At 35.1% G+C, this 17,118-nt stretch overlaps 1 protein-coding gene and 1 non-coding gene across 2 annotated transcripts; both read left to right on the forward strand.

The window, feature by feature from the left end:
• The first annotated feature begins 203 nt into the window (after nt 1-203).
• On the forward strand, nt 204-309 carry LOC142504645 (small nucleolar RNA R71). Its single transcript, XR_012804271.1, has one exon. It is a non-coding gene; the product is annotated as a small nucleolar RNA R71 (small nucleolar RNA).
• A 4,844-nt stretch (nt 310-5,153) lies between these two features.
• On the forward strand, nt 5,154-6,641 carry LOC142504292 (uncharacterized). Its single transcript, XM_075617176.1, has one exon. The coding sequence runs from the start codon at nt 5,154-5,156 to the stop codon at nt 6,639-6,641; it is 1,488 nt and encodes a 495-aa protein (XP_075473291.1).
• The last annotated feature ends 10,477 nt before the right edge of the window (nt 6,642-17,118 follow it).

The following is a 17,118-nucleotide window of genomic DNA, read 5'->3' on the forward strand; positions in this document are numbered from 1 at the left end:
TTACCTGGTGGATTCCTGCACTTCTCCGCTGGTTGTTCCTTTCAAATTGAGGATGATAGCTGCTAGCAGCCATCTCCTCCAACAGCTCATATCCCTCTTCAGCAGTCTTCCTCAATAGGTTTCAACATGCAGCAGCATCTATCATAGTACGATTAGGAGTAAGCAAGCCATAGTAAAAGGTTTGAAAAACTAACCCAAGTGGCATTTTGTGATGAGGGAATCTTCGTAATAGATCCTTGAATCGCTCCCATGCCTCATATAAAGATTCATGCTCGAACTGAGCAAAAGTGGTTATGTCTGCCCGAAGCTTCATGGTCTTAGATGGAGGAAAGTATTTAATGAGAAACGCTTTCGCCATGTCCTCCCATGTGCTGATCGAACCTACAGGCAAACAATTCAACCATGCTTTAGCTTTATCACGTAGAGAGAAAGGAAATAAACGCAACCTAACAGTGTCATCAGAAACTCCATTAAATTTAAAAGTGTCGCAAATTTCAAGAAAATCTGCAATGTGCGTGTTTGGGTCATCTACTGCAGATCCTCCAAACTGGATTGTGTTCTGAATCATCTGAATTATCGCTGGTTTGATTTCGAAGTGGTTTGCCCGCATAATAGGTCTCACAATGCTGGGGCGTGCTCCATCCAAAGAAGGTTCGGCATACTCCACCATCAGTATGCGGCGTGGCATCTCACCATATATAGCATCATGGTGTTCCTCCTCATGATCGTTCTCGTGCCTCTCCATCAGTTCTTTCAGTCTCTACTGCTGTCTTCTCCTGCGGAAAGTTCTTTCAATTTCAGGGTCAAACTGCTCAAGCTCCACGTCAAGTGACTTTGGCATGCACTGGACGAGATATCTGTTACAGAATATGGAGTGTTAATTTAATAAAATGAAACAATACTAAAGAAAATAACTAAAAATAAAATTGTGAATTAACAGTCCCCAGCAATGGCGCCAAAAACTTGATCGAGCAAAACTTGCACTGTGAAATCCTTAATAAAAATATGCTTTTATATGCTCAAAAATTAATCGCAGGTGCACGATGTCAAGTAATAGTATAATGTACGTGAGTACAAGTATCGTTCCACTGAAGACTGTATTTGACAATTATTATTTTCAGTTATTAAATCTTTAGCAACGAAAATTGATTGATTGTTTTAGTACTACTATGCTCAAATAAATATGCAAATAAAATGATTCAAGAATGTAATAATGAAATATAATATCTAAAATGGTTGATTAAAATTCAATATAAAAAAAATTTGTTAGGAATTTCGGTTCACCTACCCCTCGTTAATTAATTAATTCGTTCGATAATGATTATATACTTCCAACATGATTTTCTATTCAATTGAACACACTCTCTCGAGCTATGCCAAACTAATTCTACTCAATGAAGTAATTAAATGTTTTTAATTATTTATCAAGAGCGAATTGCATGTCGATCTATGAAATCCCCTAGTTTTTGACCCTTAGGACTATAACTATCGGCGCGTATCCAATTTCATATGTCTATGTAAATTGTAGATTCACGGATTATACTACTCGTTCCTATCACAAATTATTCTCTTGAACTCACTCGCAATATAAAATTGTTATTAAGGTTAGCTACGCTTTAACAACACGATAAAACAATAGTATAATCAAGAATAAATCAAAAATCGATATGTAAATTAATTTAAATCAAATTTCGGGGTAAGATCCCCTTAAATCCCAACAAATAATAAAGTTTAGCTACTAGAATTCATAATGAAAATAAAGACAACAATGTTTCAAAGATAAAAACTAAGTTAGAAATACTAGAGTTGACGAAAATTGCGAGGAACGACGTCCGAAAATCTTCGAATATTCGATCCAAGCACGAAAATCTCTCCAAAGCTCCTCGCGGCTGATGAATGATGTCTGAATAATCCTAAAAACGTCCAAATCCCCTTACCATATCATCCACCTTTAGAAAATAAGGAATGGAATCGTCCAGAATTTTTTCCAAAATTACGAGCACGCCCGGGCGGACATAAGTTTCCGCCCGGGCGGATGGTCTTCGCAGATTCTTCTTTTTTACTTTCTTCTTTGGCGCGCCCGGACGGACGTAAGTTTCCGCCTGGGCGGATAGCTTTCGCAAAAAATGATTTTTTTTCAAGCTCTCAAGCCCCCGAGCAGACATTTATGTGCGCCCGGGCGGAAGTCCTTCGCAAAAATTCTCTTTTTCTTCAGTTTTGTACGAATCTCCATATTTTTACCAACGAGATACATGAGTAACCATAAAACATAATTTATTCTAAAATTTGACAAAATTCATGCAATCTAAATGATAAATGCAACACAATGCGACATAACATGATATGAAAAACAAGTAAAATCCTCCTATATCAGCGCTGACGCTTGAGTAGATCGAGTGCGGCAATACACTCCCAAGCGACATTTATTTTCCGCATTAGCTTTATAGATAAAAGATTTAAAAGATTATTGTTAATGATTTTATTATAGACATTTTATGCTTTATTTTATTGTTAGTGATCTTATTAAAGGTCGACGGAGAATTTTTGGTTAGCTGACGATTTAGGGATTTTTATGCACTTGAGATTTCATATGTTAAATTATTATGATTTATGGAAATGTTAAGTTATTTTAAATTAGTAATTTTCTAGTTTATGATTTAAAAAAACTAGAGGACGTTTAATTGTTACTTGGGCACACACTACAAAAAAATCTTAAGCTCAAAAAATCCGCTCATAGACAACAGTTTCTTAAAAACCTTTGTCTTTGATATATCAATGACAACTGTTTTTAATTTTTAAAAACCGTTGTCTATGAGCGTGTTTTTTGAGATACAACAACGGTTTTTAAAAACAGTTGTCTATGAGCGTGTTTTTTGAGATACAACAACGGTTTTTAAAAACCGTTGTCTATGAGCGTGTTTTTTTGGATACAAGAACGGTCTATAAAAACCGTTGTCGATGAGCGTGTTTTTTTGCGATACAACAACGTTTGGGATACGACAACGGTTTTTAAAAACCGTTGTCTATGAGCGTGGTTTTTTTGGGCTACAACAACGATTTTTAAAAACTGTTGTCTATGAGCGTGTTTTTTGGGATACAAAAACGTTTTATAAAAACCGTTGTCTTTATATCGTTTTGTCAAGGGTCAAAGACAACGGTTTGTTTAAACCTTTGTCTTTCAACTGGTCTTTTCTTAGTAATTTATATGGTTAACGACAATGGTTGTACAAAAACCGTTGTTGTAGAATTTATTTTAATATAATTTGTAGTGTTATAATACACACACTTGTAATAAAAGAGAGAAGAAAAAGAAAAAAAACCCGAACCCATTCCCGCGCTACGTCTCTCTCTTCCCCTCAAAATCTCAAGCCGACGCCGTCACTTCTCAACGCCAAGGAAGACCGGCCGACCACCGTGCGATCTAGCCATCAACTTCGCAACCTTGGTTCGCCAAGAAGACACCATTATCTTTTATCAGATCGAGAGAGCGAAATATCCCAGAAATTTGGCCCTGTACGAGGACAAGTGCGTTCCCGAATCATCGGATTCTTTGTTTGATTTCTTTCTCAAAGAATACAAAGCTCTTCAAGGCAAGGTATGCTTTTATTTTATCTTTTCATTTCCTTTTTCCCCCAAATTTAATGAAATTGATCTGGCTTATGGTCCCAAACGGAAATGATATTGAATCTTGAGATACAGATGGAGCGAACACTGTAGCCGCCTCGTTTTTTCCATATTAACTTTTTTTGAAATTGAATATTTTCTTCAGCATGAGATATGAGAAAAATGAGATTTCACACCTTTATTGAAGAACTCGTGGATTCTAATTTCGTCTTCGTTAGTTATATTCATTTAATAGCTTCATTTCATGTGAATATCTGACTCATGTTTCGTCAAATCATCCTCTGTTGGTGTAACTGTTTGTCATTTAAGGTGACCTTTTCATGAACTATTGACACTTTTATTTCCTTCTCATTTAAGTGTGTCTTGTTTTTTGTATCGTATTCTTGCTATTTGTTTGTCCATAAAACATGCTTGAAATTTTGGTATATAGAATTCTTACTCTTGTATAATTTTGCATGACCGATCTTGAACACCAACTTAACAGTATTTTTACAATTGTTTGGAAGGATTTGACTCATTGTTGGTTGGTTAGTTGTACATATAATGGACAATGATTGGATGTCAAAGAACAGGTTGTCACATGAATATGAGGTTGGGGTGGAGTATTTCTTGCAGTTTGCATCGCGAAACGCTAACAATCCGAATGCAATGCCTTGCCCATGTGCAAAATGTGGTAATCTAAAGACGAAAGATATTGACACTATAAGGGCTCATTTGTGTTGTAATGGTATAGATTTAACATATCATACATGGATTTGGCATGGCGAAAGATCTAAGTTCGAGAACTCAATGAATGATAGTGATCGAGTAGGGCAAGATTAACGCAAATATTTTACAGAGGAACCTATAAGTATGGTACATGGTGCATATGATAGTTATGCTGAGAATCCAAACCAATTCCATAAGCTACTTGAAGATGCTGAGAAACCTTTATATCCTGGATGTGTTAAATTTAAAAAGTTATCTGCACTTGTGAAATTATATAACTTGAAGGCAAAATATAGTTGGAGTGATAAAAATTTCACTGATTTACTTGGTTTGTTTGTGCAAATGCTTCCAGATGACAATGAATTGCCTTTATCTTTGTATGATGCAAAGAAAAACTTATGTGCTTTAGGGATGGATTATGCAAAAATTCATGCTTGTCCTAATGATTGTATCTTATACCGGAAGGAGTATTAGGATTTTACCACTTGCCCTATTTGCAGGATGTCAAGGTGGAAGTTGGGTAAAAATTCTACGATAAATGGATGAGTTCCTGCAAAGGTCCTTTGGTACTTCCCACCTATTCTCAGATTTCAAAGATGGTTTCACCAGAATGTGATATCTAATGAATTAACTTGGCATGCTGAAAAAGAATTCTTGATGGATACTTGCGTCATTCGGCTGATGCACCCTCTTGGAAAGTAGTGGATCACAACTGGCCAAATTTTGCTTCCGAGCCAAGAAATCTAAGATTGTCCATATCAGCAGACGTCATCAATCCACATAGTTTGATGAGTTCTGCATACAGTTGTTGGCCAATTGTGATGATCACTTACAACCTTCCTCCAAATTTGTGTATGAAGAGAAAATTTATGATGCTCACTTTGTTGATTTTTGGTTCCAAACAACCGGGAAATGATATTGATGTCTACTTAGCACCTCTAATTGACCACTTAAAATTTTTATGGGATAATGGTGTTGATACATATGATGCATATCGAAATGAAATTTTCTCGCTTAGAGCTGTGTTACTATGGACTATCAATGATTTTCCTGCATATGGGAACATGTCAGGTTGTATTGTGAAAAGATATCATGCATGTCCAATATGTGGTGAAGAAACATATTCGACGAGGTTGAAGCATAGTAGAAAAATTGTGTATACAGGCCATAGAAGGTTTCATCCTACAAGTCATCCGTATCGAAGGCAAAAGAAAGCATTTAACGGGAACCAAGAGTTTAAACTCGCACCAAAACCATTAACTGGGCATGAAGTTTTAGAAAGAGTTGAAAGAATTAATTATCGTCTGGGAAAAATGAGTGGGAAGCTTCAGTTGAAGGTAGGTGATGAAAAATCATGTTTGAAAAAGAAATATATATTCTTTGAACTTGAGTATTGGAAACATCTACATGTTCGACATGTTCTTGATGTGATGCATATTGAAAAAAATGTTTGTGAAAGTCTCATCGGTACGTTACTTGACATTCCAGGAAAAACAAAGGATGGAGTTGCAGCAAGACTATACCTCATGGAGATGAATTTGAGGACTGATTTGATACCAAAGATGGGGGAGAAAAGAAAGTATTTTCCAGCAGCCTATTTTACACTTAGCAAGTCTGAGAAAAGGAAAATTTTCAATTCTTTGTTAGGAATAAAGGTCCCTAAGGGTTACTCATCTAAAATTAAAAACCTCGTGTCGATAAAGGACTTGAAACTTGTTGGCGTTAAGTCACACGAATATCACACTTTGATGCAACAATTGCTTCCAGTGGCCATACTTGGTGTCCTGCCTAAACATGTTAGAGATACTATCACTCGGTTGTGTGGGTTCTTCAATGTGTTATACAATAAAGTGATAGATGTCTCAAAGTTGGATGAGATGCAAAGGGAGATTGTGATGATATTGTGTTTACTAGAGAAATATTTACCCCCATATTTTTTTGATATAATGATTCATTTGACTGTTAATCTTGTACGTGAGATAAAATTGTGTGGACCGGTTTGGTTTAGGCATAAGTATCCATTTGAAAGATTCATGAAGATATTGAAAGGCTATGTGCAAAATCGCAATCGGCCTGAAAGGTGTATAGCCGAACGTTATATTGATGAAGAGGCTGTGGAATTTTGCTCGGACTACATGTCTAATGTAGATACAATTGGTATCTCATCAATGTATCGGAGAGTACAACTTACTAAGCCTCTGTCTGGTTCAGTAATGCACTACACTAGTGATGATGAGTTGAATCAAGCACATCGTTATCTATTGAAAAATGATGTTGACGTTGAGCTTTATATCGAGTATATTCTTTGACGTAGAAAAACTTTCTTGCTGTTTTTTTTAACATTCAATTGGTTAACTTATCCTTAATCATTTCATCAGGTAACACATGACATTTTCGGCTGCAAAATTTTCCCACAAGGCTAAGTCCAAAAGGTTACAAGATGATCATAACCGAACCTTTATTAACTGGTTACATGATAGTGTAAGCTGTTTAAATATCAGTATTATGAAGTTTTTTAAAACTTAGAAATAAATTTTAGCACTTTGTGAAATGTAGGTTGCAAGTGCAGCTGGCAATTCCACTCGTGAAATTTCAGAAAGATTGAAGTGGGTAGCGCGCGGACCTAGCAAACAAGTGTTAAAGTACTCTAGTTATTTGATTGATGGTGTCACTTATCATACAAAAGAGCGAGATGATATACGATTTGTGCAAAATTCCAGAGTAAGCTTAGTCGCAACGACAATGCAAGATGCTAGTGCAAAGGATAAAAATCCAGTTGTGTCAGACATGATTTTTTATGGAGTTATTCAAGAAATATGGGAACTTGATTACCAAATGTTTCAAATTCCAATGTTTAAATGTAATTGGGTTGAGAATATTAACGGTATTAAAGTTGATGATATTGGTTTCACGTTGGTAAACCTGAAGAGAATTGGATTCAAGTCTGACTCTTTTATCTTGGGCAGTCAAGCAAAGCAGGTGTTTTACATTGAAGATCCTCAAGATCCTGCATGTCATATTGTACTTGCAAGTCCCACCAGAGAGTATATTCACTACATGAATGGTGATGAATTGGAAAATGCTGTAACCCACTATCAATGTTTTACACGAGGGTTTATATCAATGGATGTTGATGGAATAGATGAAAATGAACTGCCATGCATTCGTGAAGATTGTGATGGGTATTGGGTTGACAATAATTAAGTGCAATCCTAAATTACTTGAACCAGCATAATAGGTTACATTCCCTTACTGTTCTGCATATTACATTTTCATGTAGAAAGAAAAATAAAGAACTGAGTACTAACAAATTGTAATGCTTTGCATGATGTCAATGAATGAGAAGCCTAAACAGAATACTGCATATTCTGCCGATGACAATAGTTGTGTGGGCAAAACAATTTTGGAATCTACAGAGATGGAAACAACAAGATCATCTAGAGGTCGTACACGTTTGGATAGGATTGTTAGGCAAAGGGTTCATGGAATCAGAAAGGATGTAAGGTTCAATAAATTGGGACCAGTAGGAGAATTTGCAGGTGAGATGCAAAGTTATATTGGAGTTCTTGTTCGAGAAAAGGTAAAGAAAAGTTATCAAACTTGGAAATGGTTCCAAATGATGTCAAAGATTTAATATGGGAATCGATTAACGTAAGTTATAATATTTTGACTATTTTAATTAGTTTTCATTTGGTTATGTAATGTTTAATGTTATGGGTTAATAGGACTTCTACAGCTGACGTACAATGTTGATCAAAGCTGGAAGAAGGGATGTCTGAACTCTGCAAATAACAAGTGGCGACAATTTAAAGCTTTTCTCACTCAAAAGTTCATCCTTAGCAAGCGGGATAACACTGAGGATTTGAAAGAACCACCTACTGGGTTTGGTATTACACGAGATGATTGGAGTTCATTTGTAATCAGTCGCTTGTCTGATGACTTCATGGTAAGATTCTTATTTTGTTATTTTCAAATAAGTAGACCATAATATATTATTTCTATTGAAATCTGATATATGTGGGAAATTTTCAATTAACTAGAAACTACTTGATGAACAAAAGAAGAGAAAAAAGGAAAACATAGACCCCCATCGTATGTCTCGCAAAGGATATGCACGTTTCGCCGACGAAATAGTAAGTATGAGAAAGTGAGTTAATTCGGAAAGTTTACTAAATACATGCTATGTGATTTTTAGATTTGTTGATATCATACATATTGTTTGTAGGCAGTTGAGTTATGTGACGATGATGATATAAATCAAGCAATTATGTGGAAGAAAGGACGGGTCAATAAGAAGGGTGAATATGAAGGCGATGAATTGAAATTGACAATAGAAAAGATTTTAAGCAAACAATACATGAAAATAAATAATTTTTATTCATTATAACTGTTTTTAGTAATTATCTTGTTCTTCTGTGCATGACAGGATGGTTATGTGCAACAAAAAATCGAGGGTACGTTGCAGTTTGAAGAGGGAAAAAATGATATCCTTACGAAAGCACTGGATTCACATGAACATTCTGGTCGTGTGAGAGGTGTTGGAGATCATATCACTCCAAGCATCTACTTTAATATTGGTAGAGTATGGAAGAGTCCTGATGCACGCATATCAGATCAAGATGCACGCATACAGAGACTTGAAAAAATTTTCAAAATGGGTGCAAGCAACTTTGACATTGAAGAAAAAGGTAGTTGCTCAGTAAATTTGCATCCCATGTGTGACGATAAAATCAAAAAGAGTGTCTCGAACTATGCAACTTCGCATGATGATGACGTGATAGCTTTGAGCAATGTTGATTTTTTGCAGGTAGCTGATTATTGCAATTGTCCATGACTATGATTTGTATCAATTTATAACATGATTATTTGTCTTCTAGGGTAAGCCGGTTGCATTGGAATTGGAATGTAGAACCAATATTGTTGCCTATGATACAATTGTCCATATCAATGCAGATGATAGATTATTTCATGGTGTTCCATCACCCATGAGTTGCATGCACGTATCCATTGATAATGCTGTGGACAAATTAGCACATTTGCCATTTCCAATTCCAAATGAATGTGATACTGTTGGTGATACTATAGGAACACATGTAGCTTGGCCAACACACTTGGTAGTAATGCAAGATGAGGTAAATGTCAATTTATATTTAAATTTAAAGTATCATAAATAATTCAATATTGCAGCTAACATGTGTACATTTGCAATGTTTAGAAGCTTCAAAGGAAGAAAAATATCGACCACAGAAATAACATTGGTTTGTTTTCAAGTGTGCCAAGATCTTTACATCTATTGTATTATTATTGTAAATGTTCTCTAACAGGTGAACAAAATCTATCAATGTTTTTTGATCATGATTTATTTGACGAGGATTACAAACTACTTCTGCACCTTGAAGACATCATTCCTTTCTATAGTTTGGATCCAATATCTGCCAATTGTATAGTAGTGTACATGTGGTAAGTCTTCTTCTTTTGTTTGTTGACCACTTAAGCTGTATAAACTTAATTAATTTAGCATAATCACATTATTCTGTTGGAAATTGTAGGCATCTGTATAAAAATATGAAAAAAGATAACAAGACCGACAACTTTAGATTTGTGAATCCACACACGATCCCATACATGCCATATGTGACCAAACTTGACTAAAACGGTAAAATTGAACACTTGAATGAAAGAGAAAGTGTTTTGGCCGAAAGACTGAGTGGTGCATCAACAAATCAACCAGTTTTAGTGCCACATAATGTTGGGTGAGTCAAAATTACAAAATCAAATTTAATTTATTTTCTTTACATTTTATTGAATTGTATGCAATAATTATTTTTTCTGTGCGTAGTAACTATTGGATTCTCACTGTCATCGATCCTTACAAGGATATGGTTTATTTGTTGGATTCACTTAGTCATCAAAACTGTTACGATGACTGGAAATATGTGGTGGATATGTAAGTTAATATTTTGTTTTTATGTCAAATTTAATTTAGTTAATAAAACACTCATATGTTGACTGTTACTGATGTATGTAGGAGTGGAAGATTGTTTAATTCATATTTACGAATAGGTATGCAAAGTATTGATGAAGTGCTTTGTGTTACGAATAGGTATGCAAAGTCTTGAACTGTATATTTGGTAACAATTCCAAGTAGGTTGACGAATAGTTATGCAAAGTCTTGAACTGTATATTTGGTATGCAAAGTATTTCGAGTATATAAATATTGTTTGTGTTGTTTGGAAATTTTTGGATGTCCTATTTATGGGGAGTTCATGCCGAAATTTCTATTTTCTATCATCATAAGGTCAATGGATCCATCTATCATGTAACCACAGTAGTGGACGGCGGGGACATCAACGACACTCTCACCCGTCAACTGAGCCTTGACATATCATCTTCATATGGAAATATGATCGTCGGGCTCCCTCCTGGGGCCTTCTCCCACGAATGAGATCCCTCTGGGACCTTCTCCCGTAAATGAGCTCCTTCTGGAGCCTTTTCCTTCATGATATCTCCAATCATATCATCATAATAGTCACAATTACTTCACCTCCTCCAACGTTTCATATTATTATAACTTTACAAAAATCATGCATAAAAATATCATTTTCATTTTAAACCAAGTATGCAACAATATTTTTAATTGTCAATATTAAATAATAAAATACATAAACATTTAAAATAATCATTTTAACTTATAAAACATCATTCAGAGTACTGTCGTGACGTTTACAAATTTTTGGGTATAAAATTATTGTTTTACATCTAGACATAAAATTTCAAGGTTTTGACCTTTTCTTAATTTCATTGACTCTAACATGTCCCAAATAATTCTTTAAGCTTAAATTAATTTTCCCATGATTTTATTTAGCTTAAATACTAGACTTTTCAATTAATCTTTAATTATTCGTTTTTACTGTGTTTTAATCCCGAAATAATTCAAACTTTAATATAAAATTCATAAATTGAAAACTTAGACTTTTTATATTATTTTATCCCTCGACAACCGTGACTCAACCAATGTCAGCCATGTTTCCATCTATCTTTTTCATCGAGCCAAGCTCGAGCCGTCCTGAGCCAACATCGAGCCAACCCTTAAGAACCAAAGGAACCTGACCCTAGCCCCAAAACCGAACCACAAAATCAGATGCATGAAGTGGCCGAGAATCCTACATGACATGGACTCCTCAAACTCACGCCTAGGACCTAGCCATCGAACCAGCCCTTGAACCTGCCGCTTGTGCACCCTCATAGGACCCTAGTGAGTCGACCTAGCCAGCCCAAAGCCCCCTGGCCAAGCTCCATACCCGTGCGCGCTGCTGCAACCCTGCGCGCTTCCTTGGCTTGCTCTCGGGTTGGACTCCTAGCTTGCTAGGACTCCTTCCCAGCCTGGTGATCAAGTCTTAGCATGGCTAGGACACTCTCCCTGACTCCTAGCCCTGATCCCAGCCGTGACCCAAGCCGAGCAACAAATTCCAAAACCCAAGCCCCTCGATCACCATGACACACGATGGTTTCCAGCTTTTATTCTAGCATGCTGTGCAGCATATTGGTTGTGTTCTAGACCTTTAAATTTATGTAAAACAATCCCATATTAATACCCTATCCATGTCAGCCCCTTAAACAATATAATAACATGTTTTTGGAATAAAAAATCAAGAGTTTAACCCAAAAATCCATAGTTACGAAAATAACATGATGTGTAACTTGTTTTCATTCAAAACATGTTCAAATAATTATTATTGTATGATAGATGATTGAAGGAAAGAATATGGCGTGCCTTTGCGTATTGAACGCACAAATAAACGTTGACAATTGAAGAAACGACGACGGGGAAACCCTTGGCTTGAAATCCTAAGAAAAACTCGATGCTTTTCCTTGAAGGATATGTGTGTGCCGTGTAATATCAACAGGGACGAGTTTGAGGTGAGTTTGAGAAGGGGGCCGTGAGTTTAACATAGGTTATGCTAGGGTTTTGTACATTTTATAGTTTAATTAAACACTGACCAAAGCCTTGGCCCATTAACAAAGTTAATTGGGTCTATTAGTGCTTAATTGAAATCTTTTGTTTAATAAACTTTGTGAATTTATTAGCCGGGTTGCCAACATGTTCTTATTTCTATTGAAAATCCAACACCGATAAAAATTACACCCAACGTATAAAATCACTTCAAAACTCCTTATTTTCAAAAATAAGAAAAACATCAACCATATTTTAAATAATAAAAAACAATTATTTAATAAAAACACTTTTCATTTTTCAGTCATCGGTCTCTGTTCCTCAATCGCAGCTCGAATAACTTTTAAAAATACATTTTAATACAACCGTTTAGAAAAGTATATTTTCAACATTTCAACTTGCACATCATAAATAATTTATGCAATTAAAACAATTAATTGAAATACACAAGGAATTTAATAACTTGCGTGCATGAGGTTGGCGTGGACCTTCAAATTTTCGGGTCGTTACAATTTTCCACCCTTAAATTGAATTTCGTCCTTGAAATTCGCTTATCCTTTATAATCAAAAGTTTAGACTTAGTTTTAGTATCCCAATAATCCACGCTTCCGCTACGCTACTCTAATAAAACTTAAGTTCTAGAATGTCCTTACGTCTCCTTGATCCCAATTAAATTTACCTGCTAAATCTTCGTTTATGAATCGCAACTTAAAACGACTCATGATAACTTAGTGCTATATTATTATAACCTCAATTTCAACTTTTCTTACAATTTTCAATATTAAAAGATGGATGACCATACTTATCGTATATTATTTTCCTTATTTTATACCCAAAATGTTCATCAGCCTATCAAATTTCAACCTTAAAATCCCAAACACACATACAAATTCTTAGATTTTCAAGCCTAATATCAATTCATCCTACAATACCCTTGAAAAAATTCCTTATAACGTTATAACCCAAGATATCCCAAGGTTTTAAATATCGTTTCGAGCCCAAATCATCAATATTTACTATTATTTAAACAATTCAATTATCGTTTATTGCTAAACTAGTCCCTAATTTCCTTAACAATTGCAAAAATTAATTCTTAATTTCCCCAAAAATTATCTCATTGGTCCTTAATTTCGAAAATCCTACAATTAACCCATAAGTTTTTGGCATTCTTAATTTCCTTATACTGATTTCCCATAACAAAATTTCTCACATTTTAAACTTATTCACCCAAAATTCAATTCTCATGCACAATATTACATTTTCATCAAATATAAAATCCCAATTTATACATTTTCTTAATTCTAAAGTCGTTGCAATCCTCAAATCATTATTCCTTAGGTGTAATTCCCAAAATTAACACAACTAGTACCCACAAGTCATCGGTGTTTTCTTAGAAAAATCTATTGTCCCAAAAACATTTATAATATTCACGATTAGCTTATGACCCCAAAAGTAAAAATCAATACCAAGACCCAAAAATCAATATAGTCAAATTAACTTCAACTTTCCCTAATGCCCATTATCCAATTTCTTAAACATGTCCAATTCCACTACAAAGCGAGCATGCATGAAAATCATATAATTCCTTATTCCACATCGTAACACGTATAAAAAAATCATAATGCATCTAATCTTTTAGCATAACAAAGTCATGCAACCATGCAGAATAAAAATCATTTATCATGAAACCTTAAACATAAATGTCATTTAACTTCAAAACGTGCATGCACATGTAGCTTAAACGTAAAGATCATCATGTAAAACATGTAGGTAACATCATATAAATCATATAAAGCATGTAAACTTACAGATAAAGGCTTGACAATTGGGCTTCCCGGTACTGATGGTGGCACAGCCCTTTACAAAACCATTGCTCTGATACCAACTGAAACGTTCACTACTCGTTTTGCTTAAAAAGTACTAAAAATGTTTTTTTTAACACTCAATCGGCCGAACTATACATAAAAATATATAAATATTTTTGACACCAGCTTAAAAATAAAACAACAAACTAATATTTTAAAATCAAAGGAAACAGTTTAAACATAAAACCATCCCACATTTTACCGAACCTAAAAAATAATATTTTGAAAAGTATAGCCCATACTATCAACCCCTCAAAAACCACTCAAAGCATAAATAAATAGTCGTAAAAATATCTCTAACATAAATCATAAACGTAAACATAAGTGCGGAAAACTAGAAGCGTTGGTCCTCGGGTCATGTGCACATTCGGTCCAGCAAAGTCAACCATCAAGACCTTCATTATCATTATTATCATAATCACGTGCATCGATCACACCTAGTGAGTCTAAAGACTCAGCATAACATATTTTTGATAACAAATAATACGTATAAAAATCACAAACAACAGTGAAAGTACTTGTACGTGAAATAATATTTTCATGAAGATTCATATACTTAAACATAAACATTTTTCCTTTTCATCAATCGATATCATTCATCATTTTTTCATAAACATTTCTCTTTTTTCATCATAAGCATATACGTTTTCCTTTTATTGAATTTGGATCGTTAATTGTGACTTTCGTATCATCATAACGTTGATGGATCCATCTATCATGTAACCAGGGTACTGGGCGGAGGGGACATCAACGAACTCTCACCCATCAACTAAGCCTTGGCCTATCATCATCATACGGAAATACGATCGTGGGGCTCTCTCCAGGGTCTTCTCCCGTAGACGGGCTCCCTCTAAGGCCTTCTACCGTAAATGGGCTCCCTCTGGGGCCTTTTCCCTCACGATATCCCCAATAATATCATCATAATAGTCACGATTACTTCATCTTCTCCAACGTTTTATATTATCATAACTTTACAAAAATCATGCGTAAAAATATCATTTTTCTTTTTAAACCAGGCATGCAACATATCTTTTAATTGTCCATATTAAATCATAAATCAACTAAGCATTCAGACTACTGCCATGACGTTTACTAATTTTTGGGTGTACCGTTTTACCCCTAGATGTAAAATTTAACTTTTTTGACTTTTTCTTAATTCCATTGACTCTAACATGTCCCAGATAATTATTTAAGCTTAAATTAATTTTCCCACGATTTTATTTATCTTAAATACTAGACATTTCGATTAATATTTAATTATTCTTTTTTACTATGTTTTAATCCCGAATTAATTCAAAATTTAATATAAAATTCCTAAATTGAAAACATAAACTTTTTATATTATTTAGCAAACATGAACCATGACTCCAACCCCGTGAGCCATGTTTCGATATTCTTTTAAAAAAGAAAACCCTAGCCCCTCGACTAAACCACCCTCGAGCCATCTAGCTTTTTCATCGAGCCAAGCTTGAGACGGCCTGAGCCAACATCGAGCCAACCCTTCCCTAGACCCTAAGAACCAAAGGAACCTAACCCTAGCCACAAAACCGAACCACAAAATCAAATGCATGAAGTGGCCGAGAATCCTACATGACATGGACTACTCAAACTCACACCTAGGACCTATCCATCGAACCAGCCCTTGAAATAGCCCCTTGTGCACCTTGATAGGACCCTAGTGAGCAAACAGACCAAAGCCCTCTGGCCGCGCTCCATACCTTTGCGCATTGCTGCAACCCTGCGCGTTTCCTTGGCTTCTCCTGGGTTGGAGTCCTAGCTTGCTAGGACTCCTTCCCAGCCCTGGTGATCAAGTCCTAGCATGGCTAGGACACTCTCCCTGACTCTACAAGACCCTAGCCCAGCCCTAGTCTCAGCCGTGACCCAAGCCGAGCAACAAATCCCAAAACCTGAGCCCCTCGATCATCATGACACACGATGGTTTCCAGCTTTTGTTCTAGCATGTTGTGCAGCATATTGGTTGTGTTCTAGACCCTTAAACTTGTGTAAAACAATCCCATATTAATATCCTATCCATGGCAGCCCCTTAAACAACATAATAACATGTTTTTGGAATCAAAATCAAGAGTTTAACCCACACATATATGTATAGTTACGAAAATATCATGATGTGTAACTTGTTTACATTCAAAACAAGTTCAAATAATTATTATGGTGTGAAAGATGATTGAAGGAAAAATTATTGTGTGCCCTTGTGTATTTAACGCACTAATAAACGTTGACGATTGAAGAACAACGACGGAAAAACCCTTGGCTTGAAATCTTAAGCAAAACTCGATTCTTTTCCTTGAAGGATATGTGTGTGCCGTGTGATATCAAGAGGGAAGAGTTTGAAGTGAGTTGGGGAAGGGGGCCGTGAATTTAACATAGGTTATGGGAGGGTTTTGTACATTATATAGTTTAATTAAACAATAATCAAAGCCTTGGCCCATTAACAAAGTTAATTTGGCCCATTAATGCTTAATTGAAATCTTTTGTTTAATAAACTTTGTGATTTTATTAGCCGGATTGCCAACACGTTCGTATTTTTGTTGAAAATCCAACACCGATAAAAATTACGTCCCGGCGTATAAAATCACCTCAAAACTCTTTATTTTCAAAAATAAGAAAAAGCATCAACCATATTTTAAATAATAAAAAAAATTATTTAATAAAAATACTTTCCATTTTTCAGTCATCGGTCTCCTTTTCTCGATCCCAACTCGAATAAATTTTAAAAATACATTTTAATTCAACAGTGTAGAAAAGTATATTTTAAACATGTCAACATGCACAACATAATTAATTTATGCATTTAAAACAATTAATGGAAATACACAAAAACTTTAATAACTTGCGTGCATGAGGTTCGTGTTAGAGTTGGTGCCCGTCGAGCCAAGTATTGGCCGAGTGTTCACAATGAAACTCTATGTATAAACAATCTTTATTTTAATAATATTTAAAATTATT

The sequence above is a fragment of the Primulina tabacum genome, chromosome 9 (assembly GCF_025594145.1).
Source record: "Primulina tabacum isolate GXHZ01 chromosome 9, ASM2559414v2, whole genome shotgun sequence".
Classification (NCBI taxonomy): Eukaryota; Viridiplantae; Streptophyta; class Magnoliopsida; order Lamiales; family Gesneriaceae; genus Primulina; species Primulina tabacum.

Excerpts from the sequence above, each read along its gene's own strand:
- LOC142504292 (XM_075617176.1), top strand. The coding sequence starts at position 5,154 with ATGATCACTTACAACCTTCCTCCAAATTTGTGTATGAAGAGAAAATTT.